The 24,581-nt window shown below is 42.5% G+C and overlaps 1 protein-coding gene across 1 annotated transcript; it reads left to right on the plus strand.

Moving 5' to 3' along the window:
* Window positions 1–24,307, plus strand: LOC108412109 (zinc finger protein 420-like). The gene is made up of 6 exons (XM_037539103.1): window positions 1–111; window positions 1,682–2,770; window positions 13,936–15,255; window positions 15,828–15,919; window positions 17,689–17,826; window positions 20,250–24,307. The coding sequence occupies exons 2-6, from the start codon at window positions 1,821–1,823 to the stop codon at window positions 21,128–21,130; spliced, it is 3,381 nt and encodes a 1,126-aa protein (XP_037395000.1). The 5' UTR covers window positions 1–111; window positions 1,682–1,820; the 3' UTR covers window positions 21,131–24,307.
* The last annotated feature ends 274 nt before the right edge of the window (window positions 24,308–24,581 follow it).

A 24,581-nucleotide genomic window follows, 5' to 3' on the forward strand; every position in this document is an offset into this window, starting at 1 on the left:
GCTAACCGCCTCGCCACTGAGAAGCAGAAGCTCCGCTGTGGTCAGCAGGTCCGCGCCTCCGCGCTGTTACAGTGTTGTTGGAGGAGCCGAACAGGAGCTGCTCTCATCGAGGTAGAACCTGATTAACAGCTCTCTACACTGGCTTTTACTGCTCCAGCTCACTGAAGCTTGGGGAGATGTTCACTCTCTGACCAGCAGGGTTAGAATATGGAGACCAGCTCAGGAGCAGCTTTAATCCAGACTTCACTGGACAGTCTGGACATCCTGTTTTTACAGTGTTTTAGTTTAGTTTAAAGTACAGCGTCTGGTTTGGCATTCAGGTGTGATTTACAGCCCTGCTGGAAAAAGACCAGCAGAAACAGTTCAGACTAAACCCAGTGGCTGTGCTTTCAGTAGAGACCACTAGTAGAACACCTTTCACCATCAGATGCGTTCAGAATCAGCCACTGGTCACCTGTTAACCTTTAGAGTCCTTTACGCTGTGATGTTGACCCCTTTAAAAGCCACAACACACTAAAACCCATCAGGACCCGATGGAAACGGTGAATAGTTTCTGTGGGTTTTCTGCAGGGATGACGTGTCTGAAAACCCCATTAGTGGTTGGTTAGTGTAGCGGGTAACACCACTGCCTTCTACGCTGTAGACTGTGGTTCAATCCCCCACCTGGGTCAGCACCCTGCACTATACCAGTAAGAGTCCTTGGGCAAGACTCCTAACACCGCCTTCACCTCCCTGTGTAAAATGATCCAGTTGTAAGTCGCTCTGGATTAGAGCGTCAGCCAAACGCCGTAAATGGATTCACACTTGTAAAGTTCTTCTCTGGCGGAGATTCAGTGGAGGAGCCAGCAGACCTGACTGAGCTGATCTCGCAGGCTTTTTCTGGATCAGTTCACCATCTTTGGTTTTATGTTGTACTGTAATTATTTCTGTCTTTGCTCCAGCTGTGAAATATCACAGTTCTCTGTTGTCAGAACAAAACCTCGTATCTCCATTTTTGTCGATTTTCAGTTTTTGACACAATTTGAAAAGCCACATTGGCCTTTACATTCTGTATGAATTCCACGAAGGATGGAACAAAATAAACTGCCAAAAATGACTTGATCAAAACTCCACACGGTTCCATTGACTTGCATTGAAAGTAAGGCATGTTTTTTCCTTCTCCTGTAAAGGTACCATTTTGGAGATACAAGGTTTTGTTCTGACAGCAGGGATAAGTTGGGCGGAAGAAAGGACGGGAGGCATGGCGTGTTTGTGTTAACTAGTCTATTTGGTCTAAGTGGACACGAGATCATGGGCAGAGAGGAAGTCACTACAGGGACACTGAGAGTTGCTTTTTTGCATTTCTCTCTTATTCGTGATCTGGAGCTTCAGTTTAAAACACAGAGCTTGTTTTATGGGTAAGGCCGTGTTTGTTCCTCACCGCAGACAGAAAGAGCACGTAGACGGCTTCTTGTTATGCTGATCTGGCATCGTCTGCAACTGTCCATCACAACAGAACCACTGAACTGCCAAAAGGGGGTGCCATTCCCATTTGAGCCCAATCCTAGCCCATCATCATCATAGCCTTTCCTTACTCTTCCTCCAAATCCGCCTGATTCCTCGCATAACCACTGTGTTTCACGATTATGGCTGAAATTTTTTCTGATATTTTTCGAATATTTGTTTTCTTGTTCTCCTCTAGAAAGGAATGGCGTCCTGCTGCGAGTGTTCAGCTGCCCCACATGTCCACTTTCCTACATCCACTAGCTCCAGAAACTCAGCAGGAGATCCATAAGGAATACGTTAGACTGTTTAAACTAGACAAAATTAAATGTTAGAGTATGGCGTCCAGAAGAACCTCCAGTACAAAGAAAACAACCTCCGGTTCTCTCCACACTAGAACGTCTCACAGAGAGATCCAGAAACATGCAGAGAAGGAGAGAACACACCACTGCCTGGAGTGTGGGAAGAGTTTTACCCAGCAGGGCCACCTCAGAGAACATCAGCGCATTCACACTGGAGAGAAACCGTATCAGTGCTCAGTGTGTGGGAAGAGCTTCACTCAGCAGAGTCACCTGAAGGGACACCAGCACATTCACACGGGAGAGAAACCGTATCGCTGCTCGATGTGCATGAAAAGCTTTACTCGCCACAATTATCTGCTCATACACCAGCGCGTTCACACGGGGGAGAAGCCGTATCAGTGCTCCGAGTGCGGGAAGAGCTTCATTCGGCTCAGTTACTTACAGACACACCAGCTCAACCACACAGGAGAGATGCCCTATCAGTGTTCAGACTGCGGAAAAGGTTTCAGCGAAAAGAGCAACCTTAAAAAACACCACCTCATCCACACAGGAGAGAAGCCGTACTGCTGCTCAGAGTGCGGGAACAGGTTTCGATACGGAGACACTCTCCGAAAACACCAGCGCATCCACACCGGAGAGAAGCCGTTTCAGTGCCCCGACTGTGGGAAGAGGTTCACTCAGAAGAGCCACCTGAGAACCCACCAGCGCATCCACACCGCGGAGAAGCCGTATCAGTGCTCAGAGTGCGGGAAGATCTTTACCGTAAAGAGTTACCTCCAACAACACCAGCGCATCCACACCGGAGAGAAACCGCATCACTGCTCGGACTGCGGGAAGAGCTTCACTCTGAAGAGTCAGCTCCAAAGACACCAGCGTATCCACACCGGAGAGAAACCCTATTACTGCTCAGACTGTGGCCGGAGCTTCCGGCATTTGATTACTCTACAGCGTCACAAGTGCGTTATGAAGGAGGAGGAAACGCATTGATTCAGTAATATTCAACACTCAACACACATTCATTTGATGACTATTCGTCTCCAAAATGGAAACTTTACAGGAGATGGAAAAAAACATACTTTACTTCTAATGCAAGTCGATGTAATCCGACTTTTTCCTACTCATTTTGGGCCGTTTCTTTTGGTCTCTTCTTCATGAAATGTACGCACAATGTAAAAGGCGACAGGCATTTTCAGATTCTGACAGACTGAAAAACTTCACAAATAGAGACGTTTTATATGCATATGAATATGAATGTCAGTGGCAGTAGGGATGCTCCAATATTTTCCCAAACGTCTGAAACCACATTGGAAATCTGGGATTTTGAAATAAACATTAAACTTTCAGAATTCCGAAAATGTTGAAAAGAAGAAAAAAAAAAGATAAACTGAAGACGCTGCACTGTTTCTAGGCCGCAGTTGGGATTTAAGCGTGTGTATGACATTAGCCACGTTGGGACTTTTGTACCAAAAAAAAGTTTTTTTGTCTTATTTCTTTTGTTGAATCTTGTGCTCAGATGACTCTTGTGTGGATTTGATCTGCAGATCAGGGGCTTTAGCTCAAGCTTGTGGAGTCCAGTCCCCTAAAGCAGGAAGGGGACGAAGGGCACTGAACCAAATTCAGAGAAATTCTGAAATTCATGTTAAAATTTTGAAGATTCTAGTTTTATTTAAATTGTTATGCTGATCATTTGTAATGAAAAAATGCTGCATTACGTTACAAATGAATGCAGAACAGAAGCGTTTTTCTTGTGCTCTCAGACTTTTGGACTGTGTCTGCTAAAGCCAATACACAAACATTTATAACCATAGAAACTGGAACTGAATCCACCTGGAGTTAGCACTGTGTGTCACTCGTTTTATAGGGACAGAAATGCAGTGAAACAAATAAAATGCTGGGATTTTAGCGCAATAGTTCCTTAAATACAGCATCCAGTATTGGTTTAACATGTCAGACGGATCTACACAACTGACTGATTCATTTATTTATCTTCCAATACAGAAATCATGGAGTTCTTTTACCTGCACTTAATAATGTGATAACTGCAGAAAACCTGATTGTGTCAGTAACTGGTTCAGGGTGATGAGATAACGGGGAAACTCCAGGTCTACATCAGTCAGACAGCAGTCGGATTCTGCTTTACTACCAGCCAGTAATCCCTCGGAATAAGACGCGACGTGAGCGTAGAATTTCATGAGCCGCTTTTTTTAAAAACATCTCGCCACTTTATCTGAAAGTATTAAAATACGTCATCTAGAAGTTGAAGAATATTTAAGTCCTGCATTTCGTAAAGTATGTATTTGGGTTCATCGTCGCTCAAGAAGTGTTTTGCTGTGTCTCAAGGCGACGCTGCTCACTTATTTCCCTCTGATTTCGTGCATGCTGAGAAATCTGACTACTGAGCTCAAATCCAGCCTCTTTATCTTAATCAGATTTCCAGATCAGCGTGTTCTTCACATTTGAATAATCAGATAACTGTAGAAATCTGATTATTGTCATTAGAATATTGAGTGCATGTAGGGCTGGGCGATAAAACAATAACGATAATTATCGCAATATAACTTTTTAATATTATAGACATGTTTGATTTCAAGTTACAGCCCTGATTTAAACAAAAGAAACTGAGGAAGCTGTGAGGCACTGGAGAGCGGGAGAATGCTGTTCCTTCCAGGGTAACTTTTTAGCAGCTGGCTAGTTGATGATACTGTAGATCAAACAAGACACAAAAGCACCACTTTCAGTTTAAACGCACCTAAAAGAAGCCTTTCTTTGTCTGCTGTTAGATACATTGCGGTTCACCCCTCAAACTACTATGATCGAATAGAGAAACCCAGTCATCTGCTAGCTGGTGCCTGGTGACTGTGATATGCTCTGATATGGATGTGGTAGGAGTGAGGCTGGCTAGCTGACTGTGATCCATCACTGACTTGCCGAGGCAGCTGACGTTCGCGGCTTGTACTTGACGTCGTTGAGAAACTAAACAGTTTAACACTGTCTTTGGCCACTTGTCTAGCATTTGTAATGGGACAGCCGAGCGCTCGTCACCAGACGAAGAGTCTTTTCTCTCTTAAATTATGACTATTTATGACTTTCCAGCTGAGAAAAACATACAGGAGAGTTTAAAACAGCGATTAACCACCAAGGAGCAAAAATCTGCCTTCAAACTCAAAAGAAATAATGATTAGACATTTATCGCGATACGTATCGATATCGAATGATATGAATTTTGTTCATCGTGACAGCGTTTTTTTTGCCACGTCGCCCAGCTCTAAGTGTATGTAAACATCTTTAATCGGTTGGTTGTCAAACAGTTTGAACTGTATGTTTGTGATTTAAACAGCTTCAGATGAAAGCGGCTGTCAGAGGTCCTGATATTCTGTCTATTGAATGATTATCATGCCCGTATTAGTGTGATCATCATGCCCGTATTAGTGTGATCATCCTGCCCGTATTAGTGTGATCATCATGCCCGTATTAGTGTGATCATCATGCCCGTATTAGTGTGATCATCATGCCCGTATTAGTGTGATCATCCTGCCCGTATTAGTGTGATTATCATGCCCGTATTAGTGTGATCATCCTGCCCGTATTAGTGTGATCATCCTGCCCGTATTAGTGTGATTATCATGCCCGTATTAGTGTGATCATCCTGCCCGTATTAGTGTGATCATCCTGCCCGTATTAGTGTGATCATCATGCCCGTATTAGTGTGATCATCATGCCCGTATTAGTGTGATCATCATGCCCGTATTAGTGTGATCATCATGGCCGTATTAGTGTGATCATCATGCCCGTATTAGTGTGATTATCATGCCCGTATTAGTGTGATTATCATGCCCGTATTAGTGTGATTATCATGCCTGTATTAGTGTGATTATCATGCCCGTATTAGTGTGATTATCATGCCCGTATTAGTGTGATTATCATGCCCGTATTAGTGTGATCATCATGCCCGTATTAGTGTGATCATCATGCCTGTATTAGTGTGATTATCATGCCCGTATTAGTGTGATCATCATGCCCGTATTAGCGTGATCATCATGCCCGTATTAGCGTGATCATCATGCCCGTATTAGTGTGATCATCCTGCCCGTATTAGTGTGATCATCCTGCCCGTATTAGTGTGATCATCATGCCCGTATTAGTGTGATCATCATGCCCGTATTAGCGTGATCATCATGCCCGTATTAGCGTGATCATCATGCCCGTATTAGTGTGATCATCATGCCCGTATTAGTGTGATTATCATGCCCGTATTAGCGTGATCATCATGCCCGTATTAGTGTGATCATCATGCCCGTATTAGTGTGATCATCATGCCCGTATTAGTGTGATCATCATGCCCGTATTAGTGTGATCATCATGCCCGTATTAGTGTGATCATCATGCCCGTATTAGTGTGATTGTCATGCCCGTATTAGTGTGATTGTCATGCCCGTATTAGTGTGATTGTCATGCCCGTATTAGTGTGATCGTCATGCCCGTATTAGTGTGATTATCATGCCCGTATTAGTGTGATCATCATGCCCGTATTAGTGTGATTATCATGCCCGTATTAGTGTGATTATCATGCCCGTATTAGTGTGATTATCATGCCCGTATTAGTGTGATTATCATGCCCGTATTAGTGTGATTATCATGCCCGTATTAGTGTGATTATCATGCCCGTATTAGTGTGATCGTCATGCCCGTATTAGTGTGATTATCATGCCCGTATTAGCGTGATCATCATGCCTGTATTAGTGTGATTATCATGCCTGTATTAGTGTGATTATCATGCCTGTATTAGTGTGATTATCATGCCCGTATTAGTGTGATTATCATGCCTGTATTAGTGTGATTATCATGCCCGTATTAGTGTGATCATCATGCCCGTATTAGTGTGATCATCATGCCCGTATTAGCGTGATCATCATGCCCGTATTAGCGTGATCATCATGCCCGTATTAGCGTGATCATCATGCCCGTATTAGTGTGATCATCATGCCCGTATTAGTGTGATCATCATGCCCGTATTAGTGTGATTATCATGCCTGTATTAGTGTGATTATCATGCCCGTATTAGTGTGATTATCATGCCCGTATTAGTGTGATTATCATGCCCGTATTAGTGTGATTATCATGCCTGTATTAGTGTGATTATCATGCCCGTATTAGTGTGATTATCATGCCCGTATTAGTGTGATTATCATGCCCGTATTAGTGTGATTATCATGCCCGTATTAGTGTGATTATCATGCCCGTATTAGTGTGATCATCATGCCCGTATTAGTGTGATTATCATGCCTGTATTAGTGTGATTATCATGCCCGTATTAGTGTGATTATCATGCCCGTATTAGTGTGATTATCATGCCCGTATTAGTGTGATTATCATGCCCGTATTAGTGTGATTATCATGCCCGTATTAGTGTGATTATCATGCCCGTATTAGTGTGATTATCATGCCCGTATTAGTGTGATCATCATGCCCGTATTAGTGTGATCATCATGCCTTGCATAATTGTAAATGAATTGTGTATATTTGTAAACACTTCATACGTCAGCATTTGTATCTAAATTTAAGTTTCGATCAAATGAATGATTGACTTGTCAGTTCGGAGTCACTGGAGCCCAGTTTCTGCTGTGGGTGGTTGATGTGAAGTTTTTTATCTGTTTGCAGTGAAAAATATTAATATGATCTTATTATATTATTAAAATTGTTTACTGTGCCAGGCAGAGGGACAGTTTAGTGTCACTATTTCAAAGTTATTAGTTTATTCATACAATGAAAATGTTTGCTTGATGAATCTTCATGGTCACCTTCTCCTAATTGTCATGGACTCTGTCTAAACTAATGCCCAATTAATATTCACCATCATTTAGTCATAAAGATCCTGGAGCACGCCACCTTAACAGAAGGCAAATTTAGCTCAGATGTTTATTAAAATATTGGTATTTTATTTTTATCTTAAAATGGGATTATTAATGCTAATTATTAATGCTTTGATGTGGCTTAGTTACCGTATTTTCCGGATTATAAGTCGCACTTTTTTTCATAGTTTGGCCAGGGGTGCGATTTATACTCCGGAGCGACTTATAGTCCGGAAAATACGGACTTCACGGCAACCGGGAGAATGCGCCACGCTACGTTCTCGGAAGTCATTGAATGGATCAGCAAAGCATGGGCTTCCGTGAAAACCGAAAGCATCCTGCTGGGATTCAGAAAGGCTGGAATAATTGCAAATGTAACTGACGACGAGTCTGACAAAAGCGACGAAGAAGAGGAAGCGGCGCTTCGTCCACCTCCAGAGTTAGCGGAGTTGTTCATAAGTGACACTGAGGATGAAGAGTTCAATGGATTTGATGATTTGGAGTGATATAAACTTTGATAAAAATGGTTTGATAAACTTGTTAGCATGTTCTTTGTTATAGTTTGTCATTGTTATCTGAATAACTGTTCATGTTACGTTAACTTGGATTTTATTAAATCCCCCCCCAAAAAAAATGCGATTTATACTCCGGTGCGACGTATAATCCGGAAAATACGGTAAGTGTTTTTTTATTATTTAACTATAATAACTGATAAATGATTACAGTGTAGCATCCATTCTGTTATACCAGTATAACAGCTGGTGTTAGAGCCGTGTCTCAGTCCTGGTCCTGGAGGTCCAGTGTCCTGCACCTTTCAGTGTTTTCCCTGCTTCCAGCACACCTGGTCAGCTCATCGGCTCATTAACGGCGCATTACTGAGTAGGAGTGCGTGTGTTAAAGCAGGAGTGGCCCTAAAATAAGCAGGACAGTGGGACACCAGGACCAGATAATCAGGGGATACTGGAACCGGGCAGCAGGAAACACTCAAGGTGGGTTGGATGTTTGAAAGAATGACTAGAAGGAACGAATGAATAGAAAAGAACACAAACCCCATGCATAAGTTTAAGTTCACTCTCAGAAATAAAGGTTCTAGACTGTCTCTGGGTCAGTTCTCCTCTGATCATTGGGGTGGAACCCTTAGGGCTCCGTCTCAGTGCCTTCAGTCAGGGAACATAACTGAACCATAATCCACTGAAACGATCTGTTCTAAGCTGGACTGACTCCACACACCCCGCCTCGCCTCCCGGCTTTTACTCTGAGGGAACATCTACACTGTTTGTACCCTGATGAACAAAAACTAAACAGAACCTTTATTTCTAACAGTGTATGTGGTAAGATCTGGTAGGACACCTTCTACTTCATGGAGTCTATGGAATCGTAAAAAGCTTGGCAGTGTGTCTGGAGAACAACCAAAGGCCCTGTGAACCTTACAGGTCTAGAAATAGATCATTATAAGGCATGCCGGACTCGTATTGTGCGTAAGTGTAGAGGTGCCAGTGCTTGTGGCACATGGTTTCTTTCTTACACTAAACCGAATATTTATAAATGTTATGTTTGTCTCGTATTTTCAGTGTGAGATCAAACTAATTAACCACAGTTTCTCCCATGACCTCCTTTATCCATCTTTACAAAGGGTGGCTAAAATGATGGAGCTGAAAATAGATTCATCCATTTTTTTATTTTAGTATTATCATTGTTTTATAACATGTTCCACTGTTGTGGTTTATTTTGCAGAAACTCTGAACTTCATATATTTAGCAAAAATGTTTCTGTAGCCTTTGAAATGATTACAAGTGATCTGTTAATAATAAAGGTCCACTACCAGATACACAAGCTGGGTGTTTACATGTGAAATTCCGTAAATAAAACCGTTTAGTGAGATTTTGTAGAAATGCAGAGATATTCAGTTCTGTGAGTGCACACTTCATATATCTGTAATTATTAAATAGCATTAAGTTGATAACATTATATAGAATATGTGCACTGTATGTTTAATAAAGGTTCTCATATTTAATAACCAGTTTTTTCTAATGGTAACATGAAATTATTATTTAATTCAAAAGGAAGTTTTTCAACAACAACAATAATAATAATAATAATTAATTGTCAGTTTTTCAGAAATTACATTTTTATTTTAAAATTTAAAACAACCTTTCATCACAAGTTCAAGGTCTGTTTAAATATATATATATATTCTTTTCCATCTGGCTACAAATTCTAACAAACCTTCAGAAAACAGTAATCAAAATAGATCCCTATGTTTCAAGCTAAGCTCAGTCTCAGTCACCGACTAGACGAACGACAGAGTCAAGCTTAACCTTAAACGCTCTGAGACGCTGTATTCACCCGATCTACAACAGGAGTACGAACATGTGGTTTACCCGTTTACCTCAGAGTCCTGGAGATATAAGCCCGACGTACACTATATTTCCAAAAGTATTCGGTCGTCTGGCTTCACACGCATATGAACTCAAGTGACGTCCCATTCTTAATCCATAGGGTTTAATATGATCTCGGCCCACCCTTTGCAGCTATAACAGCTTCAGCTCTTCTGGGAAGGCTTTCCACAAGGGTTAGGAGTGTTTATGGGAATTTTTGACCGTTCTTCCAGAAGCTCATTTGTGAGGTCAGACACTGATGTTGGAGGAGAAGGTCTGGCTCACAGTCTCCACTCTAATTCATCCCAAAGGTGTTCTATCAGGTTGGGGTATCAGTGTGGTTCCTCTGCAGTCCAGGTGGGGGCGCTAACTGTATCAGTGTGGTTCCCCTGCAGTCCAGGTGGGGGCACTAACTGTATCAGTGTAGTTCCTCTGCAGTCCAGGTGGGGGCGCTAACTGTATCTGTGATCTTCTCCAAGCCCAGTAAAGCAGAGAAGCAGAAGCTCCGCTGTGGTCAGCAGGTCCGCCCCTCTGCGCTGCTACAGTGTTGTTGGAGGAGCCGAACAGGAGCTGCTCTCATCGAGGTAGAACCTGATTAACAGCTCTCTACACTGGCTTTTACTGCTCCAGCTCACTGAAGCTTGGGGAGATGTTCACTCTCTGAAAAGCAGGGTGAGAATATGGAGACCAGCTCAGGAGCAGCTTTAATCCAGATTTCACTGGACAGGAGAACTTACAGCTTCATCCTCAGAGCTTGGTTTCTACACAGACGCTGCGTTGAGCCTATTGGGGTTTAATCCTGCAGTGTTGACAGTGCAGTATTTTAGCTCAGCACAGCCAGAAGATGGTTCTGAAGAAGATGTTTTGAACCACGAGTTTTATATAGAACCTTTTTATGTTTATGTGGCTTTTCAGATTGATGGAGAATATTTATGGTTCTGTCTAGAATCCCTTTGAAAATGGTTCTGTGTAGCACCAAAAAGAACCACTAAAACTTGATTAAAACTTGATGGTTTTGCTTTTTAATGGGAATTGGGTTAAGGGTTTTTATTAGAGACCACTAACTTCCTGTAGGACACCTTTTAGATCCTATTAGAAATCGGTCAGGTACGTCTGGGACCAGAACACCTGTTAAACCATTAGGATCCTTTACCATGTGATAGCAACCCATCAGGACAGCACAGGATACCATTAGAGACTCTCAGACACCGCTGTGTCTTTTTCAGCAGGGAGGTCAGATCCATCACCCAGTGCTGGGTCACTGCATAACAGGATGCCCTCCTGGTCAGTTTAAGTGGATGTAATTGGTCATAACTGTATTGTAGTTGGTTAACGTCAGCCTAGTCACTGAGTTATATAACTAACTGATGTGAAGCATCTCTCCTGTCTGTGTGTTCATACACTACTTTTGATAAGCTGCTGTTTTGAGTGTGAACGATGTTGTATGTTTTGTTGTCTGCTTTTTTTGTTATTGAACAGTCATTCCTGAGCAGTCGTTTGGTGGTTATGACCCACCCTGTCATTCGTGTAATCCATCAGCTTTTCTGTTATGTAGTGACATAGCACTGGTTTATAGATCTGACCTCTGTCAACTGAGTAACATTTGTTGTAGTTATCAGTGGTGATTTAGTAGAGAACTGCTACTTTTGCTTCAAGCAAAATAAAAAAAAGATTCTACAACAATAGAACCATGGTTCTACATAGAATCGTGAACCCTCCAAGACCCGTCGCATGGCTCTTTACATGGTGAATATGTTCTTTAGATTAAGGGAGAATGTGTTGTGTGTGTGTGTATGTAGTTCTGTATAGAACGTTTTTGAAAAGGATTTGATGCAGCACCAGTGGTGTCAAGCTTGTAACAGAAGAACCATCACATTCTCCCCCAATCTGATGAACTATTATTAAATCATTATAAAACCCGTTAAGCATGTGAAGGGTTCTTTGAATGCTCATGGGTTTATACAGAACCAGTTTCTTTACTAAAGAACCCTTGAGGAACCATCTTTTTAAAGTGTGTAGTCAAGCTGATCTGGAACAGAAATACTTCACTGCTTCATGAAGAAGTTGAGCGCACAAGAAGCAGTTATTCTAAACCAATAATAGAACCATGTGCTGAATTTAACGTGTTAACAGTGTAAATATATGCACAGATATACTGAAATATTTAATCTGCTTTCCTTGATTTTGCCTGATCTAGTAGCCATGCAGGTCCACATGCCAGTCAGCTCTGCTGGTATATCTAATAAGATTGTGGGCTACAGATCAGGCAAAGCTAAGAAAGCAGATAGATAACGGACGTTAATAGGAACTCTTCAGATGCAGCTGATAGTTGCTGGTCAGCAGCTGTTATGCTAATGTAATGGCGAGCAAATCAGTTGTGGGCAGACACTTGAAGCAGATGTTGTGCTGAATTCAGACTGTCACAGAAATTAAATCCCCTTAATGTGCGTGAACTTCATGCAGTTATATGAATTCTAGCTTACATTCCCTATTTCTGTTGATGCTGTTCATAAACAAATGTACACTGACATGCCAGAATTCATGGGACAGGTACTAGTATCATGTGGGAGCCCTCTAGCCCAGCGAAGTGCATCCTCTCTACGTGGTGTTAATTGCAGGAGTGGACAGAAGACTTCTGGAGGGATGTTGAGCCATGCCGTCAGGATTTCCACTCACAGCACTTTGGTGTTTGGAGGTGCAGGATCTTGGGTGCGAATGGGCCATTATCCTGCTGAAATATCGGATCGTTGTGGGGGTACCTGAAGTCCACGAAGGGCTGTAATGGTCCAGTTAGCAACCTCATGAGCCCAAGTGAGGTGCTGTGTCCAGTGTCGTTGTGTTAACAGAGGCACTCTAGTGTGTCTTCTGCTCCTGTGTTGACTGTGGATGTGATTTCTGCCAGTCGCTTTTCTGTCAGACAATTGTAGCCGGATGCCACCAGCCACGATCATTAAGCACCCTTGGGCGGCCACTGTGCTGTCCACTGTGGGTGGTAATGCCCTCTATGATGTATCCCTGGTATACAAGTGACCCTGTGGAGCAGGGAATGGTCAGTAGCTGCGCAATCAGAAATGCAGTTTCTCATTTGTCTGGAACCCACTGCCTTGCCTTGTTCAAACTCTGATAATTCAATTCGCCTTGGCATGAGCACATTACCCAGTGTTCAACCTTTCAACTTAAACATATGTGGGTGTTCCTAAGCCTGAGGCAACACTACTTCATAATCAATTTACACACTACTGTCCCATGATGTCTGGCACACCAGCATATATAGTTAGTAAATTCAAGAATAACAGCTATTCATGTATACAACAGGAATTCTGAGCTTAATCGGTGGTGTCCGTGTACCTGTGGTGTGCACATGTAGGGGAGTTGGAATTCAGCCCTATACCTTTTAATGGCCTGAGAACCAGTAAAACGTTTTTCTGTTTGTTTTACCTTTTGTCTATTCAATTGTTTATTTTATATAAAACCAACTGAACACTTGAACTTATTCCCCAATATCTCCCTAAGTGTATTCTTGAGAAAGGTCCTAAGAAAAGGTCTACGTCAGATTGTTGTCGCGTTCTTAAAGCGCAGAACTGTTCTCAACTGTGTGCTCTTGAATGTGTAGATTCTGGGTTTTTTTGGGGGGGTGTGTATTTAGTTTTTTTTAATTAAGGGAATGAGTAAAAACATCAGGAAAACAAAGAAATGAAGATTCTGTTCTTACCTAAGAACAAATACCAAATAAGAGAAAACTGGTGAATTTTAGAATCTTCTTGAACTGCATAAGTGTCCAATGTGCGCACTAAGTACAGTGTTGAATAATGTTGTTTCACATTGTTTTTTAAAATTAATCATTCTTTTTCTTTTCCAGCAATTTACCTCCACAAACACATTGAGAGCATTCCCACCAACACTAATGCATCAGATGAAATGAAGTGTGAGTATGCTGTCCAAGAGAAGCTCCAGCTCTCTGAAGACATCTTCTGATACTCTCAACACTAAGACATCTTACAGACAAAGGAAGAAGAATGCAGGCAAGGAGAGAAATCACCACTGCGTAGAGTGTGGGAAGAGTTTTACTCAGCAGAGTATTCTCAGAATACACCAGCGCATTCACACAGCTGAGAAACCGTTTCATTGCTCACAGTGTGGAACAAGTTTTAACCAACTGAACCATCTCCAAACACACCAGCGCATTCACACAGGAGAGAAACCTTTTCACTGTTCAGACTGCGGGAAGAGCTTTACTACACTTGGTAGTCTCCAAAGACACCAGCGCATCCACACAGGAGAGAAACCGTATCACTGCTTTGACTGTGGGAAATGTTTTAATGATGCATGTAATCTCCAACGACACCAGCGCACCCACACAGGAGAGAAACCGTATTACTGCTCAGAGTGTGGAAGGAGTTTTACTCGACATAAACATCTACAAGAACACCAGTACATCCACACAGGAGAGAAGCCGTTTCACTGCTCAGACTGCGGGAAGAGATTTAGTCACCTGAGTCCTTTCCGAATGCATCAGCGCCTTCACACAGGGCAAAAATCATTTCACTGCTCGGACTGTGGAAAAGGCTTTACTACCAACGGTAGTCTCCAGAGACACCAGCGCATTCACACAGGAGAGAGACCGTATCAGTGCTCGGACTGTGGGCGGAGTTTTAACGATGCATGTAATCTCCAAAGACACCAGTACATCCACAGAAACCAAGAGAAACCGTTCCACTGCTCAGAGTGCGGGAAGAGATTTACTCACCTCGGTCCTTTCCAAATACACCAGCGCATTCACACAGGAGAGAAACCGTATCAGTGCTCAGACTGTGGGAAGAGCTTCAACCACCTGAGTCATCTCAGAACCCACCAGCGCATCCACACCGGAGAGAAACCCTTTCATTGTTCGCACTGCGGTAAGAGTTTCAGCGAAAGCAGCAATCTCAGAAGACACGGCCGCGTTCACACGGGAGAAAAACCGTACCGCTGCTCAGAGTGTGGAACCGGATTTGTTACACAGGGTCATCTTGAAACACACCAGTGCATTCGGACCAGAGAGAAACTGTATTACTGCTCAGACTGTGGGAAGAGCTTTACTACGCATGGTAGTTTCCAAAGACACCAGCGCATCCACACTGGAGAGAAGCCCTATCAGTGCTCTCAGTGTGGACGGAACTTCAGGTATTCACGCACTTTAAAGTCACACAGGTGTCCTCAGAGAGATGTGGAAGTTCAAAACATAAGTGTGTTGCATCAAAAGGCGTGATGTTTCTTATTTATTCGTTTTGTGCAGTAAGAGGAATCTTCTCTTGAATTATTTGTTGTTGTAATGTTGTTTATCTAGAACCACATGCAGCTGTTGTTTAGTCAAGACATGCCAATCTATTTGCAGTTGTGTTTTTCTCTTATTTTCTGAAGACACAGTTCCTTAAGCTGGAGTTACACTACACGACTGTTACCTTTATTTTAGCCCTGATTCTCAATCTGAGTCTGAGCTGGTCGGCTCTAGTCTGCGGAGTTTATCAAACATGTTTGATTTTTTTCATCCCAATTCTGAACGTAATCTCGTGATCAATGAGTCAATCTGAACAGATTCCTGCAACAGCCAATGAAAACCGAGCAAAAAAGAAGAAAATACATCAAGTAAACAAAGAAAAATGGCCAAAGTCTCTCACATGTGGAGAGAAGCTTTTTAATGAGCTGAGTTTAGGGCACAATTGAGTTTATGAATATTTAAAACTCAATACAAAAAAATCCCACTGATCTAATTTTTACATCAGTGATTCTCACTTAAACATGTTTATCTCCTGCCTCTTTACTGTCTGAGAAAACAGCAGCAGCTCCACGTTTGTTTATTTGCATCTCCTAGTAGGGAGAACGCGTGAGTTCCGTGAGTTCCGTGAGTTCCGTGAGTTCTGTGAGTTCCGTGAGTTCCGTTCAGCAGCTGAAAAGTTGAGTAATGTGTGATCTCTCTCTCTCTTCCACAATATTTAGGTTGCCCAAAAAATCTGCAAAAACCAGTCTGATGGTGTGAGACACCCAGTCTGTTATAATCTGTTAGGACTTTAAAAGTCATGTAGTGACCCAAGGCTTTAGTTGAATATTCCTCGAGAAGGTCATTCTGATTGAGATAAGTACTCATTCGGGCTCATGTCCAAACAAAGCTTGGAGATAAAATATCACAACTGGAGATTTTAGATCCGGGATGAAGGGGCTTTGCTGAGAATGTGAAGGCTCTTTCCGAGCGAATGCAAAAAAATTAAATGGGAAATATTCGGATTCCATTTTTCACATCAGAACCGGGCATTTTGGGGGTGTTTTACTGCATTTTACTGCGCCTTGACGAAAATTCAGATTTATGCTAAATTCTTTTATTCTCATGCTGTAAACAAACGAAACTGACATCAAGCCATGAGACATCAAGACGTCGCCAGAACATAAAGCTGTGTACCGTGATAATCAGATCCTGGTCCAGTCTGATTGTAGAATAAATACAGTTGCCGTGTTTGTAGTGTAACTTTCTTACGTCCACAGACACTTTTATTCTGTTGACGGTTTGTCCCAGACTGACTGGTCAGCTGTAGAACCTCCTGACTGGTCAGTCAGTCTGTTGACTGACTGGTCAGCTGTAGAACCTCCTGACTGGTCAGTCAGTCTGTTGACTGACTGGTCAGCTGTAGAACCTCCAGATTCCTTCAGAGAGTGTTTTAAACCACTTATAGGAATTTAAACAATGAAGACTGTGAACATGCAAGGAAACCTCCTCGTGCTTTACTGGCTGTGCGGTGTAGAGAGTCCGCCTTGGGGCGCGTGTGGAGCTGTGGGGGTGAAATGCTCCTACTCTGCGAAATATTCATGTTTCCTGTTCTGTCTGTGGTGATTTTGCACGGGCTTGAATTTTATTAAATAAAGCTTAATGTAAAGCCAGACGAGCGCGTGCGGAGTGGAATTCTCTCTAATACGAGCCGCGGGATTTTATAGGAGAGAACAGAAAGGAGGAGAGCCCGTTTGAAGCGTGAGCGGCTCGTGGTGACGCGCTCTGAATCCTGGGCCTGTTGATCTCAGCTCGGGTCTGTATCCGCGTCTCCTGCGCTGCCATTGGCTCGCAGCACCGCGAGCACGGCGCTGATTGGACGTTCGCGTTGCCATAGCAACCACAGAACACGGGATGCTGAACGCTTCCTTCACTATGATTGGTGCGTTATTACTCGAGCCGTGCGCTGATTGGACAGTCGAGAAACGAGGCCGAACATGCGGCGCCCTTTAGGGCTGGGCTGGTAGCAGCGCTGGTCCGGAGGCGGCGCCCTTTAGGGCTGGGCTGGTAGCAGCGCTGGTCCGGAGGCGGCGCCCTTTAGGGCTGGGCTGGTAGCAGCGTTGGGGATCAGCCTGCCGTTAAACTGACCTCGAACCTTTGGGGCTGCATTAGAAGAGTAAACTGAAATATAAAACACTGTTTAGCCTCAGAGTGAAAATGCGCTGCAGTCTGTCAGCTTTACTGTAGTGTAGCATTTTATGGCCTTTCTTTGAATTATTCTAGTGATCTCTCACTAACAGTATTTTATTTAACAGTCTTTATTTAATAGTGATGAAGATTACTTCTGTGATTTAAAGCAAGTTAAGATAAAAATATGTTTAAGAATAAAAAATAACGCCCAGGATCTGTGACAGCGTGTTTCTATTGCGGTTCCCCTGCAGTCCAGGTGGGGGCGCTAACTGTATCAGTGATCTTCTCCAAGCCCAGTAAAGCGGAGAAGCAGAAGCTCCGCTGTGGTCAGCAGGTCCGCGCCGCTACAGTGTTGTTGGAGGAGCCGAACAGGAGCTGCTCTCATCGAGGTAGAACCTGATTAACAGCTCTCTACACTGGCTTTTACTGCTCCAGCTCACTGAAGCTTGGGGAGATGTTCACTCTCTGACCAGCAGGGTGAGAATATGGAGACCAGCTCAGGAGCAGCTTTAATCCAGACTTCACTGGACAGGAGAACTTACAGCTTCATCCTCAGAGCTTGGTTTCTACCCAGACGCTGCGCTGAGCCTGTTGGGGGTTTCAATGCTTCATTGAAGTGCTGTCAGAAATACAATGAGGAGAGCGCAGATGCGCTGACCCAGTGCTGTTTACTATTGTGGTTTTATGATGAGCCTACACTCTTAAAAAGATAGTTCCTCAAGGGTTCTTTAGTAAATGTTTTTTTTTTCCAGATTGATGGAGAATGTGTATGGTTCTATTTAGAACCATATTTGAAAATAGGTCTATGTAGCACCAAACAGGATTCTTCTGTAAAAAGCAGATGCACAATTCATTGTGCAAAGAACTATTTAAGCATGCAAATGGTTCTTTGAGCATTCGTGGTCTAAATAGAACCATTGCCTTTACTAAAGAACCCTTGAAGAACCATCTTTATGTGTGCAGCTGGGTCCTTGTCAGCAACTCAACAGCTGGCTTTGATTCATCATCCACTGCAGGATAAAATCATCTACAAGCCAAAATGCAGGTGTAAACAGATGTAATGTGGAGAGACTAATTGGACAAAAACGCATCCTCAGCTCTTCATCCTCGCCGAAGTAATGAGAAATAAATACTCGTTAACGACGGAAAACAGAAGTAACTATAACTTTATTTACAGTGTGTCAATAGTTTGATGGTAAGGAGAAAAGAAATAATGTATAACATTAAATTATAAACATACAAACAAAAAAATTAGACAGTAACCCGGTGATGGATCAGAGTGACCATGTGCTAGGGTAACTCATGACCCAGCCTGTGGGGTTATTCATACTCAGAGATGCTAAATATACAGCATTTGTCGATTTTCTTTACAATATATATTTTAGACACCCCTGTTAATTGACTGTACTGGTTTTCAGTGCTTCTGTATGGTGGAGAATTACCACTTTGCTTGTGGGCAAAAATTGCCAATTCGATCCCTAAGAGAAATGGTTCTCTGCTACATTATGAAGAGAAATGTTTCTCTGCTACATTATGAAGAGAAATGGTTCTCTGCTACATTATGAAGAGAAATGGTTCTCTGCTACATTATGAAGAGAAATGGTTCTCTGCTACTCTAACAGTGTCAGTATGTGGGCTGATATAATAGAAGGTTCACACAAAAACGTGGAGTTGTGTGTGTTCTTCCTCAGAACATTTCTGGTAGCCAAGCTCACCAGTTTTTTTACCTGAGAGCTTGACCATCTGAACAGTTGAATGGACTGGTTTCTTTGATTTTGCTTGATCTGGTAGCCATGCTAGTGATATATCTATATGGGACTGCTGCAACCAAAACCAAGGAAAGCAGATTAAAAAGAGGTTTCTAGTAATTATTCACCCTGGTAATGGGAAATAGTTCCTGGGTGAGGGTTGTTGGTCAGTGGCTGATGGATTAAAGTACAGGTGTCCAATCTTTTCCACTGAGGGCTAGTGTGGCTGCAGGTTTTCACTCCAACACAGCAGGAAATCATGTGGTCAGCAGTTTGAAGACTGAAACCAACTGATTAAAGAGGTATAATCAGGTGAACACCAGCTAGTTTGGAGTGAAAACCTGCAGCCACACTGGCCCTTTGTGGATAAGATTGGACACCCCTGGACTAAAGTAATGCTCCACTGAGCAATCAAATTATAAGCAGAGCAGGGGTGGCAAACTACAGTCCTGGAGGGTCCAGGGGCCGGTGTCCAGCACAATTTGGCAATTTTCCTTCTCTTAACACTCTTAGCAACTAAACCAAGCAATTAGCTGCTGAGTTTAATCAGGTGTGTTGGAGCGGGAAACTGACCAAACTGCGCAGGTGAGTTCAGGCTCTCCAGGACTGGAGTTCTCCACCCCACCCCTGCTTTAGACATCAGCTGTTGTGTTGAATTCAGACAGCCCAGCAGAATCCGAGTCCTCTTAGTGTGCATGCACATCACACAGTTGTATAAATGTTAGCCTATGTTCCCTGTTTTTGTTTTAATATGCATGAACATAATCTCTAACCAGAAAATTCAAAACTCACAGTTATTTATAAATAAAAAACATATTCTGAATGTAATTGGCGACAGTAATATACATGGACTGACTCGTTCAAGTGAAGGGGAGTCAGAATTCAGCTGATCAAAAACATCCTGAGAACCTTTAAAGCTTTATTTTTGGTTTGTTTTTCTGTTCAATTCAGATTATTGACAATTTTAAGTAAAACTAGCTGTATGTTGTGTGCATGAGGTACAGTCTCGATTAATGTTGTTCCACCGAACTTCAAAAAAAAGGAATTTGTTTTTTCTTTTCCAGGAGTGCTGTCTAGTTGCATTTCTCTCCTGTTGCTGGCGTCCACTTTCCTTCGTGTCAAGCAGTTGAAGGGAGGTCAAACGAAGTGTGAGAGTATGGTGTCCAAAAGAAGCTGGAGGACTCCGAAAACATCCTCTGGTTCTCTTCACACTAAGACATCTCACAGACAAGCTGAGAAACACGCAGGCAAGGAGAGAAATCACCACTGCCTGGACTGTGGTAGGAGTTTTACTCAGCAGAGTATTCTCAGAGTACACCAGCGCATTCACACGGGAGAGAAACCCTATCAGTGCTCAGACTGTGGGAAGAGCTTTAATCGACAGAATCATCTCCAAACACACCAGCGCATTCACACTGGAGAGAAACCGTATCCCTGCTCAGACTGTGGAAAGAGTTTTACCACACACAGTAGTCTCCTGAGACACCAGCGCATCCACAAAGAAGAGAAACCGTATTGCTGTTCCGACTGTGGGAAGAGCTTTTGTACTGGAGACACTCTCCGAATACACCAGCGCATTCACACAGGGGAGAAACCCTTTCACTGCTCAGAGTGCGGGAAGAGTTTTAATCAGCAGAGCCATTTCAAAGCACATCAGCGCATCCACACAGGAGAGAAGCCGTATCAGTGCTCAGAGTGCGGGAAGAGCTTTACGTTAAGGAGTTATCTCCAGCTCCACCAGCGCATTCACACTGGAGAAAAACCCCATCGTTGCTCAGACTGCGGGAGGAGTTTTAATCAAATGGGTCATCTCCAAATACACCAGCGCATCCACACCGGAGAGAAACCGTATTACTGCTCTGACTGTGGATGGAGCTTCAGACATTCCATTTCTTTAAAGCATCATAAGTGCACTATGAACGAGGAGAACAGTCACAACACATAAATTTTCTCCAGCAGTTTAAGCGTAGATGAATGTATATGTATGTATCGGGGGAGGAACAATACCGGTACCGTAACCTTAAGTGGCTGGGATACCGAAACCCAACTGGTATCATCTTTTTCCTCACGTAAGACCTCTTGGGAAGGGATTTTCCATGAGCAGGTGGGGTTATACCAATTTACCTCCGGACGTCTGTACTGTTAATGAGTGATTCGCCTGGGAGAAGTAATCTCAGTATAAATGACGGAGATGGGAGTGGCTACTCCATTTGTGCTCTCTATTTACTCCAGAAAAGATGTTACTCTAACTATTTACTTTTCTGTCTTTAGTGAATGCAGTGCAGCGTTAGCCTCGCAGTAGCCTGAATTCACAACCAACGCGTGAAAACAAACTTTTTCCTGTAATTTTTATGTTCAGAATTTTACGAGTGAGGCAGCACAGTAACATCTCAGTCTGGTTTTAGCCACAGAGACCAATAAGGCTAAGGTCAGCTTTCTAATGTTGGAGATAAAAGACCCTTCTTCTGCTGATCTCGTGGTGCCTCAAGTCTGGGGAGATGGAGTTTAACAGACTCAGCTTTATTCACAAAGACACAGAGTTTATATATCTCCCACTTGGCTCAGGGCCCACACCTTAGGCAGGTGTTGGCACAAAAAACATGAACAGACAGTATATGACAAAATGTTCTGGAACCCATGGAACTTCCCATTCAGGCCTCAAGGCCGAAGCCCTCAGTCTCTCCTTGATAAAAGCAACTCAGCATATCTTTAAACAAAAATGAGAAACACACTCCGCTTTCAGTGATTATTGCGGAGTCATAGTGAAATAGCAAAGCTGACACGGCTATGCACTCTAACACTTTCAACCAGCTTCCTGTTAGAATTTTCCCATTAAATGATTTTCACATTCCGGCATCAAATTAACCACCACCCCATTTCAGGAGGAACAGGAAAATTTGAACAAGAAAATTCAGCTTCATCTGAGAACACATGTAAATGCTTTTTTGAGTCTCTCAGTAGTTGAGAAAGCCCATTTCCACAGGATGTGGTGGCATGTCGATTCATATGGGATTCATATGACCTGATCTTATTTTTATGGCTCATTTTATAGACGGTAAAAGACGACAAAATCTTTACTGAGGCAGGAGTGAACTATTGGTAAAAATGACTGACATGGCACATTCGGACAGGACTGAAATTACTGAGAAACACTGGTAATAATTACATTACATGACCTTATTTTCTCATAATAAATGAATCCCATTTTAATATGGCTTTAAACTATGAAGCTGTTAATAATGCATTTATCTGGATGCACTTTGTTTAACCCAGCCATCTTAATGTCACAGTCAAACTGTGAAACAAGTATTCTCCTCCCCCAAACGAATAAACAGCCTACAACTTGACTCTGTTATGCAGTACTGCTATAATTCATACTTGAGTTACAGGGCTGGCAAAAATTGATTTCTGAACACAGGTTAAAACCGGTTAAGTTCGATATTCAAACATGGGTTCAAATTTTAAAAATTACGCATTATGTACATATGAGGACAAACCAATACAACAGATTTATTTCCCCCTCAAATTCACGTTCCCCTCTGTGAACAGCGTCTACAGGAGCAGCATCCACTAAGCAGAAATCTACCCAAACAACACTGCAGATACAGAAGGTGAAAAAGGTTCAAGAAAGTTGTGGAGCTGTATGCCCTCCTCGTTATATGATTGTCTTTAACAGCTGATAATTGTGAATTTATGGTTATATGTGAAGATATTCATAACGACAGCATAGTCTCCCTTCAGGACGGTACTCATTTACATTTTACATTTACGGCATTTGACAGACGCTCTTATCCAGAGCGACTTACAGTGTGATCATTTTACACAGGCAGGCAAAGGAGTCTTGCCCAAGGACTCTTATTGGTACAGTGTAGGGTGGTTACCCAGGCAGGGATTGAAGCCCAGTCTACAGCGTAGAAGGCAGCGGTGTTACCCGCTACACTAACCAACCCACCATACTCGTAGGAGACCTATGGGTGTATTGATGAGCAGCAAACTAACAACAGCAAATTGGAAACAAGATGTAAAGTAGCTGCAATATAAGAGCGAAAAGCTACAATCAGACAGAAGGTAGAATCATTAGCTGTATGTATGATGCGCACAAACCCTCTCCAAAAATTTCACTGTTGATAAGACACAAATAGAAAGTCACTTGCTAATCCTTTTTGAGCTGTATACAATTGAAGAGAGTACACATACATGATATTTAATGTTTCAACTAGTTAATTAACTAGTTAACTAAGTTTGATTCTTGCAACATATTCAAGAAATTTGAGACAGGAGCACGTTTGTGAACTGAGGACACCGGTTGTTGGAGTTATGAAAGATTAAAAATGATTTAGACCTTCTATGCAGGACATTAATCTGGATGGTCTGAGGGTGGTTCAGCCGTGGCAAACAGTCAGCAGGCAGCCACCGTATGGAACCAGTGGACCGATATATGCTTACAATATATGTAGGTAGCCACTGTTTAGCCCAGTTTTTCTAAGGTGATGTGGCAAAGGAATGTGAAAATGTCCACTCACGATATTTTGGGTTTTGTGACAAACAAAACAAACATATTCCTTAGTTTTAAAAAATCACGCTTGGGGTGTGTTTAATCTGACATTTGTGCTCCGCGGGTGTTTTTGGTTGGTGGCCGTGTTAACTCAGTTAGGAAAAACTCAGCCCAATGCCAGATTAAACATACTGTAGCCATGCTGATTAACACCCAGTCATTTTCCATATGTGATTGTCAATGTCTACATTATATCAAGTTAAACTAGCCTTAAAAGTTGTGAGTTTTCTTTACATGCAACTTATAAGTACAATGTTAGATGTTTTGTGATGCCTCTTATGTTTTATGTAAGTTTGTTTTACCCCGTAATGGCTGATAGAATTATTGTTCAGGCAGCTGCAAATATATTTGCATTAACTAGAAATAAGCATGTGAAGTGAGTATCTTCCAAAAATTTCTGTGTTTTGTACTTTTATACTTTACAGTTTTACATTTGATTGTGCACCTACAGCCTTGCTTCAAACATCTCACTGTACTTTTATAGTGTAAAGTCTCACCTTTTTTACCTCTCACCTGTTTGCATTACTTGCAAAGTTGAAATCATTAAATAAAAAATATATATCAGGATCTGTTGTTGTGTAGTTTCAGTGTGGTTCCCTCTGCAGTCCAGGTGGGGATGCTACTTGTATCAATATGGTCAGAGGCTCTGTATGGGGCCCTGATAGCAAGAGGATAGTGGACCACTGATGGCAAAGCTGGCATCCCACTTGTGTTTTGTTGAGGATTTTTCTGTGTGGCCAAATTGTGGTTGAGCAGAGTAATAGACAAAATTCCACGTATCAACGCTCAGTTTCCACTCACAAACATCTGTGTGCATTAAAAATCTAGTTTGAGGTTGTAT

Source organism: Pygocentrus nattereri, chromosome 6 (assembly GCF_015220715.1).
Source record: "Pygocentrus nattereri isolate fPygNat1 chromosome 6, fPygNat1.pri, whole genome shotgun sequence".
NCBI lineage: Eukaryota > Metazoa > Chordata > Actinopteri > Characiformes > Serrasalmidae > Pygocentrus > Pygocentrus nattereri.